This window comes from Phragmites australis, chromosome 3, assembly GCF_958298935.1.
Source record: "Phragmites australis chromosome 3, lpPhrAust1.1, whole genome shotgun sequence".
NCBI lineage: Eukaryota > Viridiplantae > Streptophyta > Magnoliopsida > Poales > Poaceae > Phragmites > Phragmites australis.
In genome coordinates, this window is record NC_084923.1 from 48,648,715 (window position 1) to 48,672,875 (window position 24,161).

General features: G+C 42.3%; 2 protein-coding genes and 2 pseudogenes across 2 annotated transcripts; 3 read left to right on the forward strand and 1 right to left on the reverse strand.

Moving 5' to 3' along the window:
- Positions 1 to 935: 935 nt before the first annotated feature.
- On the reverse strand, positions 936 to 6,605 carry LOC133913660 (uncharacterized). The gene is made up of 7 exons (XM_062356872.1): positions 6,293 to 6,605; positions 5,324 to 5,776; positions 3,954 to 4,099; positions 3,679 to 3,774; positions 2,848 to 3,104; positions 2,516 to 2,736; positions 936 to 1,517 (listed from the first exon to the last, which is right to left on the reverse strand). The coding sequence occupies exons 2-7, from the start codon at positions 5,657 to 5,659 to the stop codon at positions 1,152 to 1,154; spliced, it is 1,422 nt and encodes a 473-aa protein (XP_062212856.1). The 5' UTR covers positions 5,660 to 5,776; positions 6,293 to 6,605; the 3' UTR covers positions 936 to 1,151.
- A 1,364-nt stretch (positions 6,606 to 7,969) lies between these two features.
- On the forward strand, positions 7,970 to 12,045 carry LOC133913661 (heat shock cognate 70 kDa protein 2-like; annotated as a pseudogene).
- A 3,017-nt stretch (positions 12,046 to 15,062) lies between these two features.
- Positions 15,063 to 16,650, forward strand: LOC133910821 (salt tolerance receptor-like cytoplasmic kinase 1; annotated as a pseudogene).
- A 4,883-nt stretch (positions 16,651 to 21,533) lies between these two features.
- Positions 21,534 to 23,946, forward strand: LOC133913662 (dof zinc finger protein DOF2.4-like). The gene is made up of 2 exons (XM_062356873.1): positions 21,534 to 22,281; positions 22,528 to 23,946. Exons 1-2 carry the CDS (start codon positions 22,225 to 22,227, stop codon positions 23,650 to 23,652), a joined length of 1,182 nt encoding a protein of 393 aa, XP_062212857.1. The 5' UTR covers positions 21,534 to 22,224; the 3' UTR covers positions 23,653 to 23,946.
- The last annotated feature ends 215 nt before the right edge of the window (positions 23,947 to 24,161 follow it).

Here is a 24,161-nt window from a genome sequence, read left to right on the forward strand (position 1 = left end):
AATAGCAGCTTCTTGTGTTAAAGTCCGGAGGCTCCGCAAATTTTTGGAAGAGTCTGCATTTTCTTAGGTGTAACAGCTAGTTTTGAGGAGTTGGGTATTTATATCCTCTCACCCTCCTTCTTTGGTTGCTACTGATGCCTCCACAAAATACCTCAAAGTCAAAACCATTTGTGCTCTCTCCACTCTATTCTAGTGTGAGATTTGAGAAGAAAAATAAGTTGGGTTGAGAAATTGAAAGATTGGGTGCAAGTGAGATAAAACTCATATTAGGCACTCCAGTTCATCGGCAAGAAGTTCGTCGTTGTGTTTGTTACTCTTGGAGCTTAAAATTCCTAGGCGGCTAGGCATCGCCGACGAGCACCTAAGGTTGTGGTGTGCCGTAAGAAAGTTTGTGAAGACTTCGATTTTACCTGTGCAAAGTAAGAAATCAAGAATGTAAACCAAGCTCAAGAGTGACTGAGCTTGGAAAGGAAAAAAAATTGAGAGAGACCCAACTCAAGATGATCAAACCCCTCAACGAAGAGATAGAAACCTCTAGTTGAGGTATCCAAACTTCAAAAAACAAATTACGTTCCACTCTTGTTTCTTATTCTTGAGTTCTTCTCTCTATTTATACATATTGTGCGATCTACTTTCTTGTGAAATTTCAACTGCAGATACTTGATGAGATAGGTTAGAATACATCCACAAGTACGGGGTAATTCGTGGATTTAATTCATATTAAATTGCATAGGCATCTACTAAAATCTCTAAAGTATCCTCGTATTCCTACAAAACCTCCATATATCTACAAAGGTTACAAAAATATATACAAACAATCTACATATTACTAATTCGCTGCATTTAGTTTGTAAAAATTTTCAGATATACCTATTCATCCCTTCTAGACAATATCAAAATCTCCTTTCATATATATATATATATATAAAGAAAACGAAAAGGAAAAGGAAAGAACTCAATTGAGCTGTGAGCACGCCACGCACACAATATTATTTATCTCCATTCACATTGGGAGCCAAAGCTATAAACCAATCTGAAGAGAAACAATAACACCACCCTAGCATTCTAGCACACAAGACATATATATATGTACTCTACAACTGACAACCTCTCTAAGTGCTACTTCAGGAGACCAGGCAACTCCATAACTCTCACACAATGGATGGAAGGGATGTTGGGTCGTTCATCCCTGCAAGGAACGCGATGAAGATGCACACCATCAGCAGGCCAATTATTGCGGCCCTTATGGCGTTCTCGCAGCTATAAGGTGACGGAATGTCTGGCTCATCGAAGTCGAAGCTTGTGACGGGTGATCCATCATCAACGCTGATATGGCGAGGTTGGCTCTTGCTCCCTTCGCCTGCCTGGATTGATGAACTATCACGAGGCTTCTTGCATTGCGAGCAGCTGCATTTACTGCCCAGAAAAGCTGGCACAACTTGCAAGAACTCCGCCAATGTCTTCTTGTATGAATCTCCCTCGAAGCGCAACTTCTGCTTTGTAGATGGTTTCAAGACCTGTATGGAATAAGTAACAAGTACCGTGAGATGTTGCAATCTACCAGTGCAAAGTTGTTTGTCATGTAAACCAGTCATTACTACATATTATTCTAACTTGTAATCAACCTTGCTTGGCCTGTAGGTCGAGTATATTACCAACTCTGGATGAAAAAACAAACTGCAGTAACCATAAAACAAGCAACGGAAGTGTGGCCGGAAAATTTTGGCATCAAACTGAAAGTTGAGGTGCATAGATATTAGCTAGTATGAGTTTCCAAATTTTAAGCAGTCATGCTCATGAAGGAATCATGCCCCAGTCCTACTAACACCCACTAACTGAACAAGATCATGAAAAGCTCGTGATCAGGTATACAAGGCGTCATGATTATCTATACAAGACCGGACAGTTGATAACAAGCAAATGCTTCTCCATGAATTTCATGATTGGCAGATAGAAATACAGAGTGCCATCTCTTCAAATATTTGGCTTGCCCCCACTTAATATGCAGCATCCATCTGGATTCAGGAATAAGGGCCACGTTGTTGCTGTTTATCAACAATTACCACGCAAGACCAAAGATTACATACGCGATCATTGATTTAGAAAACTTGTATATCATTGAACAAGCATATTTCCAAGATCTGGAATGCATGTTTAGAACAAACATATTGTGTGGTCAAGAGAAACTGGAGGTGTTACAATGACTAGATGGTGCATCATCAATAATGCATTTATTAAACATAAAAATGCTCATTAGTTGTCAGAACAAACATATTGTGTGGTCAAGAGAAACCGGAGGTGTTACAATGACTAGATGGTGCATCATCGATAATGCACTTATTAAACATAAAAAAGCTCATTAGTTGTAGAAAAAAATTGTCACCTCAGCATAATAGGCATAACGACAGCAGCCAATTTTAAAAATATTCATTACCTTATTAAAATAGACAGAGATGAAAACATTACAAAAAGGAGCAGTTCTGAGATGACAAGTAGGGTGGAATAAATATCTTACTTGAATAATTGTCTGTGCAATAACTCTGACAACTGGAGGAAGGCGGACAACAAATAATACCCCAAGACGATTTGGGTAGTTTTCTTGAACTACAGTGATAAATGACCTCATCATTTGCATTGGAAATCTGAATGGAGAAACTCCACGACAATCCAGCAAAACAGTAATTCTCGGATCTTCTTTATTGATCAAATTTACAACACCATGGTCAATTTGAGAAACTGAATAGAAAGATGTTAGTGAGGTAGTTGTCACTCTTCTTGCAAGCCAATTAGAGGACAGAAAAAATCATCAAGAACATAAATTCACATCCAGAAGAAACAGGTTGTTACCTACTGCTTGCCCGAAGCAAGGTCTGTCACGAGGGGGTATACTAGAGCATGCAAGTCCAAGACGGATTACTAGACAAGGCCGAAGCATAGTGTCAAATCCATGCCAAAAGACTAAGTGAGACCACTTATCAAGTTCTTGCAATGTAAGTATGTGGAATGTTTCCCTCCAACGAATTGTTTTCTTAACTGAAGAGAGCAAGCATGGAAAGTCTCCATTTGCTGCGATGTAAAATCTGTGTAGTTCATCTTCAGTGAACCTGAAACATCCATAAACAAGATTGTCAGTTTTATGAAACCAGGCTACTCATTACAGGCATGTGACTAGCCTCCTGATGCAGGCTTACACGGCTTGATTGAAAGAATAAAGAATGGCAGCAACCTTCATGACAAAAAAAAAAACATATATCTTCTCTTTCTTTTGTCTCGGGGTAATTGCATTACAAACAAGTTCATTGAGCTAATCCGGGCTAACTCACACTCCAAAGGATTACCATCAATAACATAACATCTACTTGGTAGAATTCATGAAATTCAGAATTTACAAAGCTGTGTCTATTCTGATCACAGATAACATAGACAATGTAAAATATTTCTGCGTGTTTTTTTATCACTAATTAGTTCTCTTTTTAATAATTAATTGATGTCACAATATTCATAAGAACAGTAGAAAAATCACTGCAAAATCTACCTTGCATTTTTCCCTGCTCAAAAAAGTGTTTTTGTAGTTTACAGATCTTAGTAATACTGTCATAACTCAAGGACCAATACTCCAACAGTACCAGATATCATGCACACAAATAGCAAAGAATCTAGAAGAAACTAGAAAGTCACCTCTCGGGCAAAGTGATGCCTTGTTTCTCAAGTTCCCTGAAAAGTAACACAAGCCAATTCTCTGAGACAATATCCTTTGTGCCATCAGCAACATCCCTAAAACAAGCCAAAACTAACAGTGTTATTGAAAGGCAGACTTCTTTCCATACCGCTATCGCATTGCTGTGGTAGGATGTCATTAGAAATAGAATAGTATGATTCAACGCAAATGATGTCATCAAAGCATTTGTAAACCAAGATATATTTATTAGTTTATTTCTGAAGTCTTAGCCAACCTTGTGCTGGACATTGATTCTGTTTCATTTGCTTCAGAAGGTGTCTCAGGACGCTCTGTATTGCTACTCGGTTCATCGTCACGCCTAGAAGATCGCTCACTTAATGTTGTTGTGACAGACAAAAACAACAGTGGCATGGATAGTTTCTGCGTTTGAGGAAAGATCATCAGTCCTCAGAAACTCTTTTTTTCTTTGAAAAAAATGCCATTTTAACAACTGCAAAAAAACTGATTTGTCATACAACCCATTCAAGTATCCAACAAAGTACTGAAGAAGCACCCAGAAAATCAAAATGAACACTTCAATGGGTGTAATTGAGAATCTTCGGCGCAACCATCACATGAATTGATCTGAGATGCTCTACAGTAAGTACAGGTTGTTTTGTTAAATGCTGATGTGTATAAGAAACAACAAGACATGCTCATTTGTGGTCACTGTTCTAAAAGGCGGCTGCCTAGACCGCTTAGCGGCTACGCACCAGGCACCGCCCCGCAGCTTGTCTAGCGCTTGGCCAATTTTAGAAAACTGTTTGTGTTTTCTTAATCTGACTAGAAGCCCAGTGTATGCTTCAAGAAGCTCAATGTGCAACATATCCAATGCCAAAACAAACTCTTCATTTAATGGCAACTCTAAGCGAAGTAGAATTCTTAATATGAAGAAGAAAATGAGTTGGAACATTCCACCAGAGGTTAACTTTGGACCTGTCATGGTTGGATATCAGCGTGGGGCTCAAGTGCAGAAAAAAGTTATTATAGAAACCAATAAACTAAATCCATTGGATGGATAAACCAGCGGAGAGCTCAAGTTGTGCCCTGCTGCCAATGTTTGCCAAAGGCTACAGACTGTAAAAATGCAATCTAGCGAAAGCCTAAAATATAGTCCTCTCTAGTTGCAGTAATGTTGATTAAAAATATATATATTGACTACTAAAGACAGGTCAATGGAAAAAAAAAATTGAGCAGCTTAATAATCTATACAGGATAATGCTGCTGGATCTATGTTAATTTCTCAAGAAAATTGTTCCTGGTTAGCACGTGTGAACCACAAATAAATTATATAACTTACATCAGAACCCTGAACAAAATGATTGTGAGTAAAGGAGACCATGTTTAAGTATTATAGTACTATGATTAACTAAATTGACAGAAGGTATTCTAGATAAATGCTAACTGACAACAAAATAGCATTCTCTCATCAAGGAATTAATATGATATCTAGGCGCCATTTCTGAAAGCACTAATTGACAACCTGAGAAATATTTCATCTACATCAAGGAATTAATACAATATCTAGGCGTAGCTTGGAAACTTCGAGAAATTCAAGGCTTTTCAAAAAATTAAAGGCTTCGAAGAGTTGACAAATCAAATAACCTGAATGCCTTGCACAACAAATTTGAGTGGTGTCCATCGTTGAATCCAGCTAAACGGAGGATACACGAGAATTTGCAATGCTTGAACAGAATTCCATATAATAGGACATCTTGCTTTAGAAACTCTTCTGACTACCTCAAGAGCAACGACCTTAACCAAAAACGATGCCATGTGACCTATCGAGTCCCCACTCAATATCAGGTGTTTTGGTGGCACAATGTGCTTCACCCACTTGGGTGAAATGGCTTTTGCTGGAGAAGCTACCAATGTGCCCCGGTACTTCTTATCATTTCCTGCTTTGCTTGAAGGCTGCAAGTGTTTGCTTGCATTGGCCATTGCTTGGAAGCAAAAGCAGAGACAGATGACAGGCCCTGCTATTCACATGCACCGCCAGCTTCAACAAAAACAAACCACGTGCCTCTAACCAGCAGTGAGTGAATGTTACCAAGAAATCTGCATTAAGATTATGATGAGCAAATTTCTGTCAATCATAAGGAATGTGTAAGCAATAAGCAGACATCATGCATATCAATATTGAACTGGTAACCAAGGCAGAACATACTGAATATGCCGAACTACGATGGCCGAAATAAACAAATATTAGCAAGTGTCCAATTCAGGCATATTAATCTTACCTGGGTAATTTTATTATCTTAGTATAAACAGAGCGTTTTTCTATTTTTTCCACTGTTAACACAACCCGAATCCCTCCCTCAGCACACAGCAAGGGCGGACTTAACGAGGTGAATAGGGTTTCAGTTAGCTGAGGCCCAATTATTGGAAAACAAACTGCTATTAGAACCCCACCAGCAACCACCCCGCAAACAGATCTGCAACCAATTCGATGGATGGATCATCCCAGTAAGAATGATCTGGAATAGATTGCAGATTGCTCACAGCGTAGACTAAGATCCTGTAGAGCTAAAAAAAGGCTCAATCCACCATTCGAGCGATCCAGGGCTTCCTTACCAACGAAGAAATCAATCCAAGAAGAAGAGATGGACCTCCACCCCGCGCCGGTCCAGGAGTACGGCTATGTGGTCAGGTTCGCCGGAAGGAGGCCTGCTCGCCGGCCGTCGGGCGCGGAGATTGGGAAACGGGCACGGATCTGAGCCGGGGAGGAAGCGGAACAAGTGAAGAGCACGAACACACGGGAGAAGAGAAGGCACGAGATAGACGGCGGGGAGGAGATCCGGGGACAGGTCGCGGCTGAGAATAATTACTGAGAAGTGAACGATCCGGGGACTTGTCCTTCTCGTGTACGCGTGCGAGACAGTGACTTGAACGGAAGTGCGACTTGCAAGACAAGGATGCACATCTAGCAGGAAAAAACAGAATTGCGCAACAAATCGACATTGAACTTTTCGAAAAAACACCTTTGGAAACTTAGCTACCAACTCAAAATTTCGGATTTGTCATTTCGAAGCAAATTTCTCGTTTTCATTACTATTGCTGTAGATTGTACTGTTTAATTTAAGATTGTATGAATGTGTGGGTAAATTGGGGAAATGCACCAGCAGATTTTTTTTTCCTTCAAAAACTACATGCTGATTGAGTACCCAAACCAAAGGGTTTTTTTGAAGATTTGGTGATCAAAACTGAAAACAAAAAATGAAAGGAATATTTGGTCCCTGCATTTTATTTTGGTGTCATCATGACTCCAATAGTCATTTTTAAAAAATAATAATAGCCACCTAACGTATTATTACCATCATTTTGTTACTAGTTGAGAGTTATCTCCTCTCGTGAACTCTATTACCGGTGTTGTTCTTCTCTATCTCTAATAGCACTTTCGTGTCTTTCTATCTTACTTACGGTCCCTTTTTACAATCTCCTTATTGTTTTATCTCTACCCATTCAACCATTCTCTCTTGTTCTAACCTTTCCTACCTCTAACATCTCCATTGGCAACAGTCAGAGAGGCTCTCGGCTTTCACATAAGCAAATTGCACTAGAAAAAAAACTAGAAAAATACTTTATTGAATTGGCGCCCACCTCTAACCCAAAGATGTGTACTCCCAAAGTGGCCATGAGCGAATTAGTAATGTAGTAAGGTCGCTCCCATTGCTCCATATTAGCTTATTTTTTTAAGACATTAAATGATCATGCCACCTATGAATTTTTATATGCTAACTAATTAGAGAAGAGAAAAAATTAGTGTCTTCCATGAGACATAAACTAAGAACATAATTCAACATAAGAAATAAACTAAGAAATGCATTGAGATGATCAATGACCATGCTCTTATGTTTCGTGCATAGAACAAAGAAAATCAACGTGAGCTAATAGAAAAATGGACGTATCACATTTTTAAAGATGTGAAAGAAATTTATATTGGAGAGAAAATTTCTACGCTAGTACCTATGTGAGGTAAAAATAAAGAGACATCACTTTAAAACATTTTGCATTGGAGTGACCTAACCTATAGTTTCGTTGAAGGCACTGTTCCTGGGATCCACAATATGAACCCACGCCACAAGGCCCACCAGTAAGTTGACTTCAACGATGAGCCCACTGGCAGTCACACAACGCACAACACGTGCGAAAAATCAACTCCATAAAAAAAGTTAACTCCACCGACGGGCCCCACTCACAGACACATTAGAGTTCAAATATACCACCACCACCTCGCCGCCGCAGCCGAAAACCGCAGCACCAGTTGCCTCGCCTCGCCTCCCAGAGCACCCGGCGAAAACCCTAACCCTAGCAACCGTCCCTCCTCTACTCCTCTCCGCCGCCGCGAGCAATCTCGAGATCCATGGCGCCCACCAAGGTCGATGACGTACTCGTGCATCGGTGCGTGACAGCACGACCGCGTCGAGATCATCGCCAACAACCAGGGGAACCGCACCACGCTCTCGCACGTCGCGTTCATTGACTCGGAGCGCCTCATCGGCGATGCCGCGAAGAACCAGGCCGTCATGACCATGAACCCCATCAACACCATCTTTGGTAAGCACTTCCCACCCAGTGCTCTGTTTCTGATGCGATCCGTGTGATTGAGCTTAAACGTGTGGATATCTGTCCACGATTTGCATAGTGTGAGCATCTTTTGATAGATCCGTTTGTTTCCCTGGATCTAGTGCGCGTTGTAGTCATATTTTGTTAGAATTGATACAGCCAAAGGTGAATAGTTTGGTATGTGCACAATGGCTGTTAAAGTCTGAATAGATCCGATCTGCATTACGATTTTGTTTTCGAGTCTGTACACATGGCCGATTATTGGTTCTAGATGATCCGTAGGAACGCGCAATTTAGGATTTTTTTGTTTTCAACAATTTATCATACATTTATATTGAAAAGAATTATATTACTGTGAATGATTGACTGTCCTTTTCTCATAGGAGTTTGCCCTATGTGAGATAATTTTGTTACAAGATACGTGGGCCGCGGGTTATCGTGATTTTCTAATGTGTCTGTATTGTTCACTGTAGGAAGCACAATTACTTTTTATGTTTTTAAATTCTCAATCCATGTTAGGTCTACGTAGTGGTGACCATATAATCGATCAGTCATTATTGTGGATTCGTGGGCCATGCGGAAGCTGCTGATGGAGAATTGCACTATCCCTATCCCACCTTGATCTACTCATATTGATGTATACTAAAATTGATCACCGCTTATCATGCTTTCTCCTTTACTTTATTGTCAAATCAGAGTTCTTTTATATGCATCAGGAGTTTTCAGAGGAGGCTATTTTTGCCGTGTGGCAAATTAAGTGCACCGTTAATTACATATCAGTTCCTAAGTCGTTGCATGGTCATATGGTCGAGTGTGGATTGTTTAAACAGACCACTCATTGCTGGCTAAATGCTTTCTGAATCACTCATTGCCCCTAGGTTGTAGACAAATTAATATTATTTGGAATTATGTGCAATGAACTTTACTGTTGTTGCTCTGATTTGGAGTAATAATCTTTTGTTACCTATATTGAAAAGCTGCAGGTGATGCTTGTTGGACGGTAGTATCTAGTTACTAGCAACTATTTGGAATTCAATTTACATGTTTGAAAACACATTTTTAAATAATCATTCGAATCACAGCTATCCTATGCGTTAAGTTCTTCTGTATTATACCTTGTATCTAGTTACTAGACAAATTAGTGATGTTTGTTGTAAGAATTGTCATATTATACGTCTTGTAACTAAATTATATATCTTCAATCATAGTATAAATTTAGTTGCACTTGTACTCCCTAGGCCACATTAGATATTTTCTTGTTAGGTAGTGAGATACATGGCGTATCCCCATTTTAACCAAAAACCTCTATACACTTGTGAAAATACTGTTTAGTTGGTTGGTCATGCATCTAGAAATTGGCAGCTAGCACTGTTAAACTCAAGATTTAACTGTTCATGATAATTCATACATTCAAATAGTTTGAATAGTTTTGAGCCATATTCTTGGATCTTGTTTCTCCACTATATGTCTATATATTATTATAATGGTCCAGGACTTCTTGAGAAACTTGAACCCAGAAAAAGGTAAGCTTCTAATATGTATATTTTTAAATCTGACACTTTTGTCTTTGTTGACATTATTGGTAATGAAATACGGATTACTTTGCTAATATTTTTGAGTAAGCCTGTAGCTATTGATGTAATCAGAGTTACTGAGCGTAACTTTCAAATGATATTCTAACGACTTTTCTTTTTATGAAATTCTGTAGATACCAAGCGTCTTATTGGCAGATGATTTTCTGATGCTTCTGTCCAGAGTGATATCAAGATGTTGCCACACAAGGTTGTCCGCCTATGATTGTAGTGCAGTACAAGGGTGAGGAGAAGCAGTTCTCTCCTGAAGAAATTTCTTCCATGGTTCTTATCAAGAGGCGTGTGATCGCTGAAGCTTACCTTGGATCAACCGTGAAGAATGATATTGTCACTGTTCCTGCTTACTTCAGTGATTCTCAAAGGCAGGCAACTAAGGATGCTGATGTTATTGCTGGCCTCAATATCATGCATATCATCAATGAGCCAACTGCTGCTGCAATTGCCTATGGTCTTGATAAGAAGGCCAACTAGTGTTGGTGAGAAGAATATGCTTATTTTCGATCTTGGTGGTGGGACTTTTGTTGTCTCTCTCCTTACTATTGAGGAGGATATTTTTTATGAAGACAACAGCAGGTGGCACTCACCTTGGTGGGGAGGACTTTGACAACCGCTTGGTGAACTACTTTGTCGATGAGTTTAAACGGAAAAACAATAAGGATATCACTGGGAACCCCCGGGCTTTGAGAAGGCTTAGGACTTCATGTGAGAGGGCTAAGAGGACACTTTCTTCCACCGTGCAAACTACAATCAAAATTGATTCTCTTTACGGGGGCATTGATTTCTATTCCACGATCTCTAGAACCAGGTTTGAGGAGCTTAACATGGACCTCTTTGCATGGAGTCTGTGGAGAAGCGTCTGAGGGACACCAAGATGGATAAGAGTATTGTCCATGATGTTGTTCTGGTTGGTGATTCGACTAGAATCCCTAAAGCAGCAGTTGCTGCAGGATTTCTTTAATGGGAAGGAACCCTGCAAGAGCATTAATCCTGACGAACCTGTTGCCTATGGTGCCGCTGTCTAGGCTGCTATACTTAGTGGTGAGGGCAATGAGAAGGTACATGACATTCTTCTTGATGTGACCTCACTATCTCTTGGTCTTGATACTACCGGAGGAGTTATGACTGTGCTTATTCCAACGAACACCACTATTCCAACTAATAAGGAGCATGGCTTCTCCACCTACTCTAATAACCAACCTGGTGTGTTGATCCAAGTTTACGAGGGCGAGAGGACTCGGACTAGGGACAACAGTCTCCTTGGGAAATTTGAGCTCTCAGGAATCCCTCCTGCTCCAAGGGGTGTCCCTCAGATCACAGCCTGCTTTGACATTTGTATCAATAGTATTTTGAACGTCTCTACTGAAGACAAGACAACTGACCAAAAGAACAAGATCACCCCTCACCAATGTCAAGGGAAGGCTGAGCAAGGAGGATATTGAGAAGATGATTCAGGAAGCTGAGACGTACAAGTCGGACGACGATGAGCACAAGAAATTTGAGGCCAAAAACTTCCTGGAGAACTACGTCTACAACATGAGGGAGGAACACCATCCGGGACGAGAAGATTGCCTCAAAGAAGCCAGCAGTCGACAAGAAGATCGAGGACGCCGTTGAGCAGGCGATCCAGTGGCTGGACAATAGCCAACTTTCCGAGGTTGACGAGTTTGAGGACAAGATGAAGCCATGAAGGAGCTCGAAGGCCTCTGCAACCCCATCATTGCCAAGATGTACCAGGGCGCTGGTGCTGAGATGGCCAGTGGGTGGTGCTGGCTCCAAGATTGAGGAAGTTGATTAAACTATTCTCACCATCATTTTTTGTAGTAAAGGAAGATGTTAGGCCTTTTATTTCCGGTCGGCCCCAAGTGCCAGTCATATCACTTGGGCTTATAATTAGCCGTACGTTGGTTATTGTTTACAGTGTTGTGTATGTTTCCATTGGGAAACAATGCGTGTTGAGGTTTTCATTAATTCGCCTAATGATTTTTTCAGCTTGGACTACCGGCTTTATGTGGGGTCATTCCGAAATATCCGATCCAATATTTTGGTACCGTACGTTAGTCTTCATCGGGTGTTGTTACTTGGTTGTGCTCTTTGACTACCTGCATTGCTGATGATTAGTCACAAATAAGTGTTGTGTTGGATATTGATATGGTTCAAAATATATCTTGACTATTATTTTTTAGTGTGTGTCTATATATATATATATATATATATATATATATATATATATATATATATATATATATATATATAGGAAAACTAGTATGTACTCCTGGGTGTATGTACTCCCACCTCTCATATACCACTTTTACACATGAGTTATACTTCTTTATCACTTTAAATATACTTCATTAGTAATTATAAGATACTACAATACAAATCCCACGAAAATTTTTATGAAATTTCATGATTTTTATCTTAATTTGCGTATATACTTCTTTTATGTATAAAAAAGAGTATATAGCAAAAATGAAAGGCTAACATTGAATTTTTTTTCATACAACTCATATTGGAGTATCTTAGAATTAGTATTAGAGTATACTAAAAATGATAAAAGAGTATAAAGTGTTTGTTTAGGTGGTATATTGCATGTGGGAGTACATACTCCTAGGAGTATAGAATAGGTGTCCTATATATATATATATATATATATATATATATATATATATATATAGGAAAACTAGTATGTACTTCTGGGTGTATGTACTCTCACCTCTCATATACCACTTTTACACGTGTGTTATACTTCTTTATCACTTTAAATATACTTCATTAGTAATTATAAGATACTACAATACAAATCCCACGAAATTTTTTATGAAATTCCATGATTTTTATCATAATTTGCGTATATACTTCTTTTATGTATAAAAAAGAGTATATAGCAAAAATGAAAGGCTAACATTGAATTTTTTTTCATACAACTCATATTGGAGTATCTTAGAATTAGTATTAGAGTATACTAAAAATGATAAAAGAGTATAAAGTGTTTGTTTAGGTGGTATATTGCATGTGGGAGTACATACTAGTTTTCCTATATATATATATATATATATATATATATATATATATATATATATATATATATATAACAAAGTTGCACTGTTATAAAATTATTTTTCAAGACATCTACCCGTATCAATCATTTTTAAATATACAAGCTTAATATAAAAAGTAATTTGTAGTTAAAGTTTTAAAATATCGATTGCACGCAACCTAAAGTATCATTTATTTGTGATCACAGGGAGTACAAGTGCTGTGAAACTGCGGTTGGGAATGTCATATTGTCTGATTCATTTTGGATTGGTGCACTACACAGAATGATTTCTGTTGGCGATGGCACTGTTTGCGTGATGGAAGCACATGCCGAAGTTGGTGGTATTCAACTTAACCGTTGCTGCGGTGATACACCATCAGGTACGGAAAACTTTGATCTTTCACTGACTAAATTTCTTTGCCAAGCTGAATTAATCTTTGCCGCTTGATTTCTTGCTAAACTTTTTTGCTCCTTGTGATCGTTGCACCATGCTCATCGTGTAGTATTGAAAGTGTCTAGAGAGGGGTGAATAGATTTTTCTGAAAATTAAAACTAATCAACGGATTAAAAGCTGCCGGATACTCTGATGAAGGTCGGATACTCCGGTCAGTCCGGAGTATCCGGTCTAGTCTGGAGTCACCGGTCTATACAGGATATCAAGAATAACTAAAAATTAAAACGAGTAACTAGAATCTAAAGATGATATTAAGTCTACTAGATATCACAAAGCTTAAATAACAATAAATAATAGCAAGATGATCACTAATATAATTTATATGTAAATTCTAAATCCACGCGATTAAGTAAATTGCACAAGTAAGAACACAAGAGATTATCCCGGAGTTTGGCCACCTCACAAAGAAGTGCCTACATCTCCGTTGAGAAGCTCACAAAGAGCCGGGTCTTTTCCAACCCTAACCTCTTCTAGCGACCACAAAGATCAAGCTAGAATTTCCTTACTCAATTTGAAGTCGATTACAAACTTCCCGTGGCACTTCATAAAGATTGGGTGCTCTACAGGCGACGCCTTGCCGTCTAGAAACACAAAGCTTCAAGAGAAAAGATCACAACGAATGCTCGATGAAGAACTCAATGCTCAAGTGCCTTAATCTCACTCCAAACCCAAACTCACTAAATTTTTGCAAAACTTAGCACTAGAGGTGGTTGGAGGGATTTTGAATGCTCTTGGAATGCTCTAGGAGTGTAGAGTTCAGCAGCAACAGCAAGCATTTAATGCCATGGGGTATGGAAGTATATATAGCCCTCTCTCAAAAACTAGCTGTTACTGTTCTGACAGACCTAGCCCGGAGTATCCGGTCTCAATTCAAAAAACGGCGTCAGAACGGTCACAGAACGTGTCAGAACTAGCCGTTACAATTCTGTTAAGTTACCGGAGTCTCCGGTCCTGACAGGGCTATCACTCAGACTAAGTTCGGAGACTTGCCGGACCCTCCGGCTTCTCCAGGTACCGGAGTATCCGGTGAACACCGGAGACTCCGGTCTTTTTATCAAAAGAATAAATATTAACCGAGCCACCCTTGCCGGACAGTAAAAACATTTTCTCCTACCGAAGTATCTGGTGAACACCGGAGACTCCTGTCCTTTTTTAACAAAAATAAATGCCTTAACCGATCGACCTTTGGCGGAGTCTCACTCGGAGACTCCGACCTTAAAACTCACCAACTATCGGAGTATCCGGTGAACACCGAAGACTCCGGACAATAAAACGGAACCGAGAACCCTCTGCCGGAGTCTGACTCGGAGACTCCGGACTAAATACTGAGTACCGGAGTATCCGGTGAACACCAAAGACTCCGGACTCAGTGAACTTTTGTCTAACATCCCGGTGTCCGTGGGTGAGTGTGTCTCTCAACTTATTGGTTCTAAAGGATATCTTGAGCATTGAGATACTAAACAAGCAATCAAATGCAACCCTCTTAATAGAGTGGCTATCCTAGACTCAATTTCAAAAAATAGAGAAATTTAAATCCTATTGAGTACTCCTCGTTGCTTCTCCTTTCTTTTTGAAGGGTGTCAAACGTCATATGTCTTCTCAATTTAGACTTAGACCTGTTCATGACTTAGATAAACATATTAGATCCTTAATCGTTTTGTCATCAATAAGCCAAAACCCACTTAGGGGGCCTAGATGCACTTTCAAGTATGTCGATCTCACATCGATCCATCGAAACAAAGAGCCTTGGATGCATCATGCATGTGTGATTTGTCAGGGTCGACGACTATCTCTCCTATTTAAAAAAGCAATAACCTATATATCGTCAGCCATAGTTAGACGACTGGATGCAGTATCACCGTCCGATCGTGCCCGCTCACCGCGCGAAGCATCCACGTCCGATTGCACACATGCTCCTGTTGTTTCTCTCGTCTCCCGAACTGCCTCCCCCCACTCTCTCATCCCCGTCTGCTTCCCTTCCGCCGCTCACGCCCCCATCCCCGACGTCATCCCCATTGCCTACCCTCCGCCGCAGCTCCTGGAAGCTTCCCTCCCTCGCGCAGGCAGCCATCCCCATCATAGTGCCCACACGCGTGGGTCCCTCCATGCGTCGCCGCCGAGTTGACGCGCCGCCGCTTGAAGCCGTTGTGCTTCCTCACCCTCGTCCGCACGCGCGTGACTCCGATACGAGGTGAATTTGGCGAGATCCACCTCCTCTCGACCTGTCATCGCCTGCACACGCCGTTGACACTGTTCCCCTTCTCTTCTAGCTCCCTCATCTCTCTCACGCGCCCCATTACGATCTAATCTCCCCAGCCTCCACTTCTCTCCTCTCTCTCTCTCTCTCCCCCTCACTATCCAACATCTCCATCCAGATCTGTGAGCTCCTCCATGAAACCGCTGGATCCGGAGGGCGTTCGGCACTGTGGCGAAGGAGTTCCATCAGCAGGTGAGGCAAGTTTAGCACCATGCACATCGCGCGCCTCTCCGATGCGCTCTCCACCGTCAAGGTCCATCGCACCAGCGAGTGCCTCCACCGTGTGTTCCGCCAGGAGCTTGACATGGTCCTCCGCATCCACCACCCTCACATCGTCCACCTTCTCGCCTTATGCGACCAACAAGGTGGGTGCTCTGCTCTATTCTACGTTCTTGCGTTTGCCTCTAGCATCTGCGCAAGCAAATTGTACTAGTGTGCGTCATGATGAAAGGTTGTGGTTTTGGTCGATGCAGAGGAAGGTGTGCTGGTGCTGGAGTTCACGGCGAACGGGAACCTGCACACATGGCTCTACGACGGGGGCAAGGCCACGGGGATGATGCCATGGGCGCAGTGGGTGTCGATGGCGCTGCAGGTGGCGTGGGCGCTCGAGTACCTGCACAACTGGTGCAAGCCACAGGTGGTGCATGGTGACGTGAAGGCCTCGAACGTGCTCATGGACGCGTTAATGTCTGTGAAGCTCTGCGTCTTCAGGTTGGCGCAGATGGGGTTCTCCGCCGTCGTCCAGCCGCGGTCATCCGCACACACCATGCTCGGTCCCTGGGCTACGTCGACCTGCACTACATCCACTCCGGCGGTGTCACCAAGAAGAGTGACGTGTACAGGTTCGATGTCCTGCTCCTCGACCTCCTCACCAGCATGGAGGTCTTCTGCGCTGAGGACAATTGCCTCCTATCCGTTGTCCTCAAGTCGCCGCTCAGGGCTAGCACCCCGTGCGACGCGTGCGGGCTGGTCGACGAGAGGCTGGGCACCGCCTACAACATTCAGCTGAAAAAGAATGCAAGGTGACCATACCTCCCAATTTGTTTTAAAATGTCATATGATGCTACTAATTGCTTGATGAATGATGGGGCTGGGTATAAACACTATGCAATTGTTTGGTTAAATGCCCAAACAAAATAGTGATATTGAAGAAATGTATCTTTTATGCAACGCATTGTTTTCATAGAAAGGGGCCATCCGTCTTCATCACTTTGTCACTTGCTTGTATATTAGTTTGTCACATTGACACTAAGATACATGGTGGATTCTGAGTGGTCAATTCTCATAATACGAGTTGATATTTGCATCTTGGGGCAGAAGACAGGGTTGGGAGGTGGCAGCAGCAACCCTCCACCATCACAGTAAATAGGCTCTTTCCTTCCCAGACTTTTTTGATGTTGAGAAGTATACCAGGTCGCACGGAGTTTAACGGTGCGGAATTCAATTCCCCAAATAGAGCCTGCCTTGGATAAGTTACCAAAACTTAGCCTTTTTCTGTGATATCCTTTGAACATTGTCAGATATGATCGTTTGTTTACCTTTGGTTGGTTTCAGTTTATTGAGGAATCATTCTTAGTGTAATCATATTTGTTACTTACACGCTCGATACAATTATTGTACGAGCAGTTGTTACTATTAGACTCAGGTTCTGAGAAGACAACATGAACTGAGCTTCGGTTACAATTTTACCCATCAATTCCTTGATTTGTGGGGTGAAGCTGTTTGAAATCAACTGTGGATTATGTATGTGTATCTATCATCTGGCGGTTCTGTTGTCTGTTGTAGAGATGATGAGGACTTATGGTTCCTCTGGTATGCTTGCTAGCTGCTACAGCTTCTTGGCATTGAAATATCGAATAGTATTTTCCTTCAGCTGAGTTGCTACGGGTCATGTTCTGATTAGTTGCCTTACTAATATATGTTATGAAGCTTGCACTTTGTTCCATCTGTAGTGAAGCTTTTAATAAATGACAAATTGTAGCATGTGTAACCAGACAGTGGATGAACTAAAATATAGATGTCGTGAGATATCCAGCCTTGAAATATGAGGTGTTAATGTTGCTTTATTTTTTTTCAGTTTTGCAAATGTCACTGTTACATGGATTCAACTAAACGAGTGTTCTGAGAATGGGTGGAGTATTATTACATAGTAATATTTGCATGTTATGCTCATCTTTTACTTAATTTGTCCATTGGATCTTGCATCTGTCTAGGAAATCAAATGGAGATTTTGCACATCCATGGTGACGACGACGGGGTGTCCAGTTGCGGGCGGCAGTGGGGTCGTACTCCACTTGCGAGCGCTAGACTTGGGACATGGTGGCGGACTCCATGATAGGTAGCTCTTCCAAGAGCGTCCGCGGTTTGGTAGCTTTTTAGTATGGTTTGTTTATTAATAGCGGAGTTTGTGTAGTCGCTTCTAAATAAGCTTGTAGAATCACACTATGCTGGTATTTAGCATTGGATTGTTTTTGTTGTACGGCTAGGTTGCTTTTAAGTATGGTTTGTTTATCAACAGAGGAGGTAGTGCGTTTGCTTCTAAATATTTTTATAGAATTAGACTATGCTGGCATTTAGCATGGTATATATGCTCTAAGGCAACGCTTGCACACTGCCTCCTAATAGTTACGTAAGAGAAATATTGAAAACATGTGATGTTTATGTAGGGGGTAAAGTTCTGGTGTGAAGCCTTATAATTTAGTTCAACGTTGAACTGAATCCTAATGTTCTTATATCAATTTCTCGCTTTTAGTACGTGCACAGTTACAAGGACGGTTCCATATGGAACTAGGTATATGATCTCCTTCATTGCCTCGTATCAATTATTTGTTCCTTCATTGCCTCGTATCTCCTTTTATCGTTCTGATCGAGTTTGTTACATATCTTCGCACAATTCTTGTTTAAATTTTAACACAACAGACGTTATGAACTCGTGCGTGATTCACACAATCAACAATATTGTCTAGTCAAAATTTTTGACGCCCATTGCAACGCACGTGCAAATAACTAGTTTAACTTAGTAATTAAGTACCGAAGAATCTCGCTCGCACCCTCCGATTCGATGTCGGGTGTAGAAAAGGAAAGTCGCATGAAATGGCGATCTCTGCGTCCTTTGAAATTCCGCTGCTGCTGCTGCATCTTTCGCTTTAATCAGCGCGCAGCTCGCGATCGTCAGCCATAATAATGCAGGGCGACGGCGGCGTCCAGATGGCCCTACACATAAGCGGCTAAGTAATTAAAGAGCCCCCGGCCTTAATCATCGTCACATCGCTTTAATCAGCTGGCGTCCGCGCTTCCGTCCGTCATAGGCAGGCATATTTCCTGCCGACTGCCGCCGATGAGCCGCGTCGGTCGCATGCACCACTTTGTGCTCGATCACATGATTTGGCTCAGATCCTTCGTACGTACCAGTGCTGCTGCTGGTAGTGTTTGTTCATCTCCTTCCCACATGCTGCTGCTGCTTCTGAACACACTTGTGCGTGCATGCATGGTGGTGGTGGGGGGGGGGGGGGGGTAAAGCGAGCACCGAGCAGAGCGTTTTCACTTTGGTTCGTGGTTGTGCTTTTCACCGGCAGTTGGACACCCGGCACTGACGGTTGATAGGGGAAATCATTGTATCCCACTGTGAGTACCGAGTAGTATAGTAGGCCAGGCCGGCACTAGCTACTTCTTCAGTTTATTACATGACACAGCATAGACAAGCTTTCTGCTTCTGTCATCCTGGTGGCCCATGCAATGCATACTGCTTATATATATCTCTGAATCGATCCATTGCCACTGTCACAGTAGACGATGAATGTGCATGGTTTCTGCCTGCTAGTTTGATGTGTCTTCTTTAATTTCCTGCTCTCAGCTTTTATATGGCGCTTATGAACGGCAATAGTGCCACCATTTCTTCTTTATCGGAAGATCACGAGTCTAGGCTTTCCCTATCTGTTTTTGGCCGTCAGGATCTTGCTGTTATGTGGTAGTGACATGTATGATCTCTTCGACTCTTCGCCCCAAAGGAAACGCAGAGAGTTCAGGGCTTCAGTGCATCACGAGCTTCAGGTTGAAATGACTAGTAGTGCACAGTGCACACACAATCTTCAGTGAACAAAAGTGGAGCAGAATCTTGACAGATAAAGCTATGCACCTCAAAGTTGAATGACGAAACATATATAGCTCGAGTAGTCATGTTCTTCTCCTATATAATTCTTGACTAGTCATGCATCGTCGTCCAGATAAACTTTTGTGTCGTCATCTCATCATTTGAACGCATAAGAATTTGCTGTAAAACCTTGTAAGTTTAGTTCTACCCCCATAATCCTCATTAGCAGTATCCTGCATGAGTGGGTAGGCAATAATCTAGGTGAACTGAAGGTTCTCAAATCTTATTGCTATATGCAAACGTGAACGTAGTATTGATTGATACATGGACATGGTACTACCTTCTCTGCAGGAACCTGATTTGCATGCAGCTAGCTAGCTGAAGCCTGAAGGCAGTGCATGCATAACGGTGGGAGTTAGCAGCAGGACTAGCTGGCAACTACCATTCTGTTCAAAATCTCATTCTGGCACTGTGATCACTGCCAGCCGATACCCTGAATCTCTGAAAGGAGGATGCAAGTAACTACAACTGCAGCTTGTGCGTTTGTGTGGTGTTGTCTTACTCACCACTCACCTGAGTCCCCATGAATGAGGTAGCTAGCTCATCGATAAATGGGAAGGGTACACTTCTTAGATCGTGCTACTACACTGACCAAAACTAATTTTACTCCCTCTTATCACAAATACTTATCATTTTTGATTTTTCACAGTCTTCGATGTACAATTTTGACTATTATTTTTTATTAAAAATATAGTTATAATATCTAATAAAAATATAATATTATGAAAGTATTTTTCAAAACAAATATACACATATGATTTTTATGTTTCTAAACTAAATATTCTGGAAGCTATTGACAGTCAAAATTTTAAAAGTTTTACCGGATCTTGATCAAAGTGACGAGTATTTATGACCGCTAGCTAGCAAGAGTATCTTCTGGATATTTAACTGCTGGTAGCTACTAGCTGACAAGATAGATAGTTAGGGATAATATAATAATGATCAAATTATCATTGTTTGGAGAGAAAAAAATGACACTAGGATGGCAGCTGGGAGAATATTTGAAAGGAAAGATTATGACAAATTATTCAATTATGTCATGCATGGAAGCCACTTTATTTCTAGTACTTAATTATCAAAGGACCCGAATAGAATAACTAAGAACATCGTGATCTGTCCAGATCTTGCGCAATTCGATTGTGTAAAGCTTTATGATAGTTTTTAATGGTATTCAAATGGCATGTTTGCTTCATTAATTAGTTCAATATCGAAGAGAAAAGCTGTCTAGCCTATCATCGATCCATGCACTGAAGTTTTCCAGTACTTTCAAACTGAGTGAGTATACATACATATTTAGGATAGGGGTGTCCATCTACAGGAGATAGAAAGGACTGGTTGGAAACTTGGCATCAATAACCATGTACTCTCAAACACTATTCCATGTGCAAACCAACAAACAAAAAAATCAATCTCTATCCCTTCTTTCCACCTCTACCAGCTGATCTGTGCGTAGCACACCAAGACTCGTGTAAGACTTAATTGCTTTCTTTATCCCTTTATACTTAAAGTTACCTTCTCATATACATGAGAGAGTACTGTCTAGCTATACTTATTAACTTTGGTTGGAGAGAGAGACAACAGGAAAGAATTCTACACCACCACCACCACTAGCCAAGATCAGTTCAAGACTAGTCCAAGACTAGCAAGACCAGCTTTACTGATTGATCTCTTTCATCAATATGGACATAAAGTGGCACCTGCACATACACTAGAATGACCGCCTAGCTAGACAACTATTGCTCATGCATGTTGGTAACTTCTAGCTAGCTCAATCCACATGTACTGTTTATCTTTATCCCCGGCCTCTAGCCAATCAACCAGCAACAGCAAGCCAGCCTAAGCGAGTGCAAGTAAGTCTTCCAAATAGTACAACAACAGCCATCACCACCTCTCCCTGCTGCCCCCTAGGGTTTCCAGCTTTCCTCATGCATAAAACCAGGCCCGGCCATCTTCTCTCTTCTCTCATGATCTCCCACTCTCTAGGTAGCTACATCCTTCCATCTCACATATCGATCCTTACGAGCTAAGCAAAGGAACTCTCTCTCCTCTTCCCATATGTTTCACATCCAATATTTATAATGCAAGCTCTCCACTAAGACAAAAAAAAAAGGATAGAGAGAGAGAGAGAACAAACCTCATTCTTCTTTTATTCCATTTGGTCTCTCCCTCCCATCTCTTTCTTCGCTTTCCTCCTCTCTTCTCCACACTGCCCTCTCTCTTCTTCTTCTTCTCAGCTTCGTTATTACTTATTCCAGTCCAGCATAGAGAGAGAGGTTGCAGGCTAGTGGATGTTATTCTCTCCGCCCGCCTTTATCAATCCACCTCCCCATCCTCGCATGATCCCCTAAAGCACCTATATACCCTTATCTCACAAAGAAGCAAGGAGGAACAAACAAACCGCAAAAGAAGCTCCCAAGTAGGAAAAGATCAAAAGAAATCAATTCTATACCATGGTCTTTTCTTCGGTTCCTGTCTATCTTGATCCACCCAATTGGAACCAGCAGCAGGTAAAAATTTCGCTTACTCCCTCCCCCGAAATCGCTTCTTTTGCTTTTTCTCTTTAATTGGCCATAGCTTCTTCATGAAAAAAGCAAAATCGAGGGAAATGGAGAGGAAATATTCCTACGCTCTTTTGCGAAATCTCTTGTTGAATATACCAGGCCATCTCTTTTGGTTTTGTGATATCAATTTCTCATGCACCTTTCTCTTTAATTGCTGTGTGTTTGATTTGGAACTATTCCTGCTGCTTTCAGCAACAGCAAGCTCACCATGGCCAGCTTCCAAGTGTCGGAGGAGGAGGAGGCGGCGTCGGCGTCGTGGAGCCGCATCACCACCAGCAACACCATCAACTGCCGCCGATGCCTCCTCCCGGGCCTTTCATGGCTCCTAGGCCTGACATGTCAATTATAGTTGCTGCGAGCGGCGGCCGCGACAGCGCAGGCGGTGGAGGCCCGACTGGCGGCTCGTCGGTGCGGCCGGGCTCCATGACGGAGCGGGCCAGGGTCGCCAAGATCCCGCAGCCGGAGCCGGGGCTCAAGTGCCCGCGCTGCGAGTCCACCAACACCAAGTTTTGCTACTTCAATAACTACTCTCTCTCGCAGCCGCGCCACTTCTGCAAGACGTGCCGCCGGTACTGGACGCGCGGCGGCGCGCTCCGGAACGTCCCCGTCGGCGGCGGCTGTCGCCGCAACAAGCGCACCAAGTCATCCAAGTCCAACTCGTCGTCGGCCGCATCTGCTTCCGCCACGGGCGGGACGTCGTCGTCCACCTCCTCCACTGCCACCGGTGGCAGCAGCGCCGCTGCCGCGGCCGCCATCATGCCGCCGCAGGCGCAGCTGCCTTTCCTGGCCTCGTTGCACCCACTTGGTGGAGATCACTACAACTACAGCACTGGTGCATCAAGGTTAGGGTTCCCTGGGCTGAGCTCACTTGATCCCGTGGACTACCAGCTCGGCGGGGGCGGAGGCGCTGGCACTGCCATCGGGCTAGAGCAGTGGCGCATGCCGCAGATACAGCAATTCCCCTTCTTAAGCCGCCCCGACGCCGTGCCACCTCCGATGTCTGGCATTTACCCGTTCGACGTGGAAGGCGGTGGCGATGCTGCCGGCTTCGCCGGACAGATGCTGGGAGGCTCCAAGGTGCCCGGCTCGGCCGGGCTGATCACGCAGCTGGCATCAGTGAAGATGGAGGACAATCCACCGTCCACGGCGATGACAAGCTCGCCGAGGGAGTTCCTTGGTCTCTCCGGGAACCTTCAATTTTGGGGTGGCGGCAACGGTGCAAGTAGCAACAATGGGGGCAGCGGCGCTGTCGCTCCGGGCAGCGGCTGGGTGGACCTGTCAGGATTCAATTCATCGTCGTCAGGGAACATACTGTGATCGATGCGCCAAGCATGATGGTTGCTGCAAAAAGGTAGCCCTATTTATGTAAGCCCTGAAGCTTAATTTTAGTCATGGCTTCTGAGAAAGATCAAAACAAAGGAGTTGCGGTGAAAGATTATAGGGCTGTGATGGTTATCGTCGATCGATCGAGCTGGTTAATTGGTCTCTAGAATTGGTAGGCGAAATTAGTTTTTGCCATTGAGTTTTCATGTGGGGTTCTACTTCTATCTTGCTGTCACTGCTGCTGTTCCTGTCTTGTTTTAGCGGATGCATTTCTATATTGTTGTCGTCCATTTCAGGTCCATGTTGTAAACTTGTAATGCATGCATATTACTAGGTTTACTAGCTTGATGCAATGTGTTGATCATGCATGGTGAAAGGTGATATTATACGAGAGTTGATCAACTAGTTTCTACTTGGTGATGAATTATTGTTCATCTATTCGAGTTAGTTTGCAATGCATGGCTGCTTGTTACGTGCTTGTTGTGTGTATAATTATAGCACCA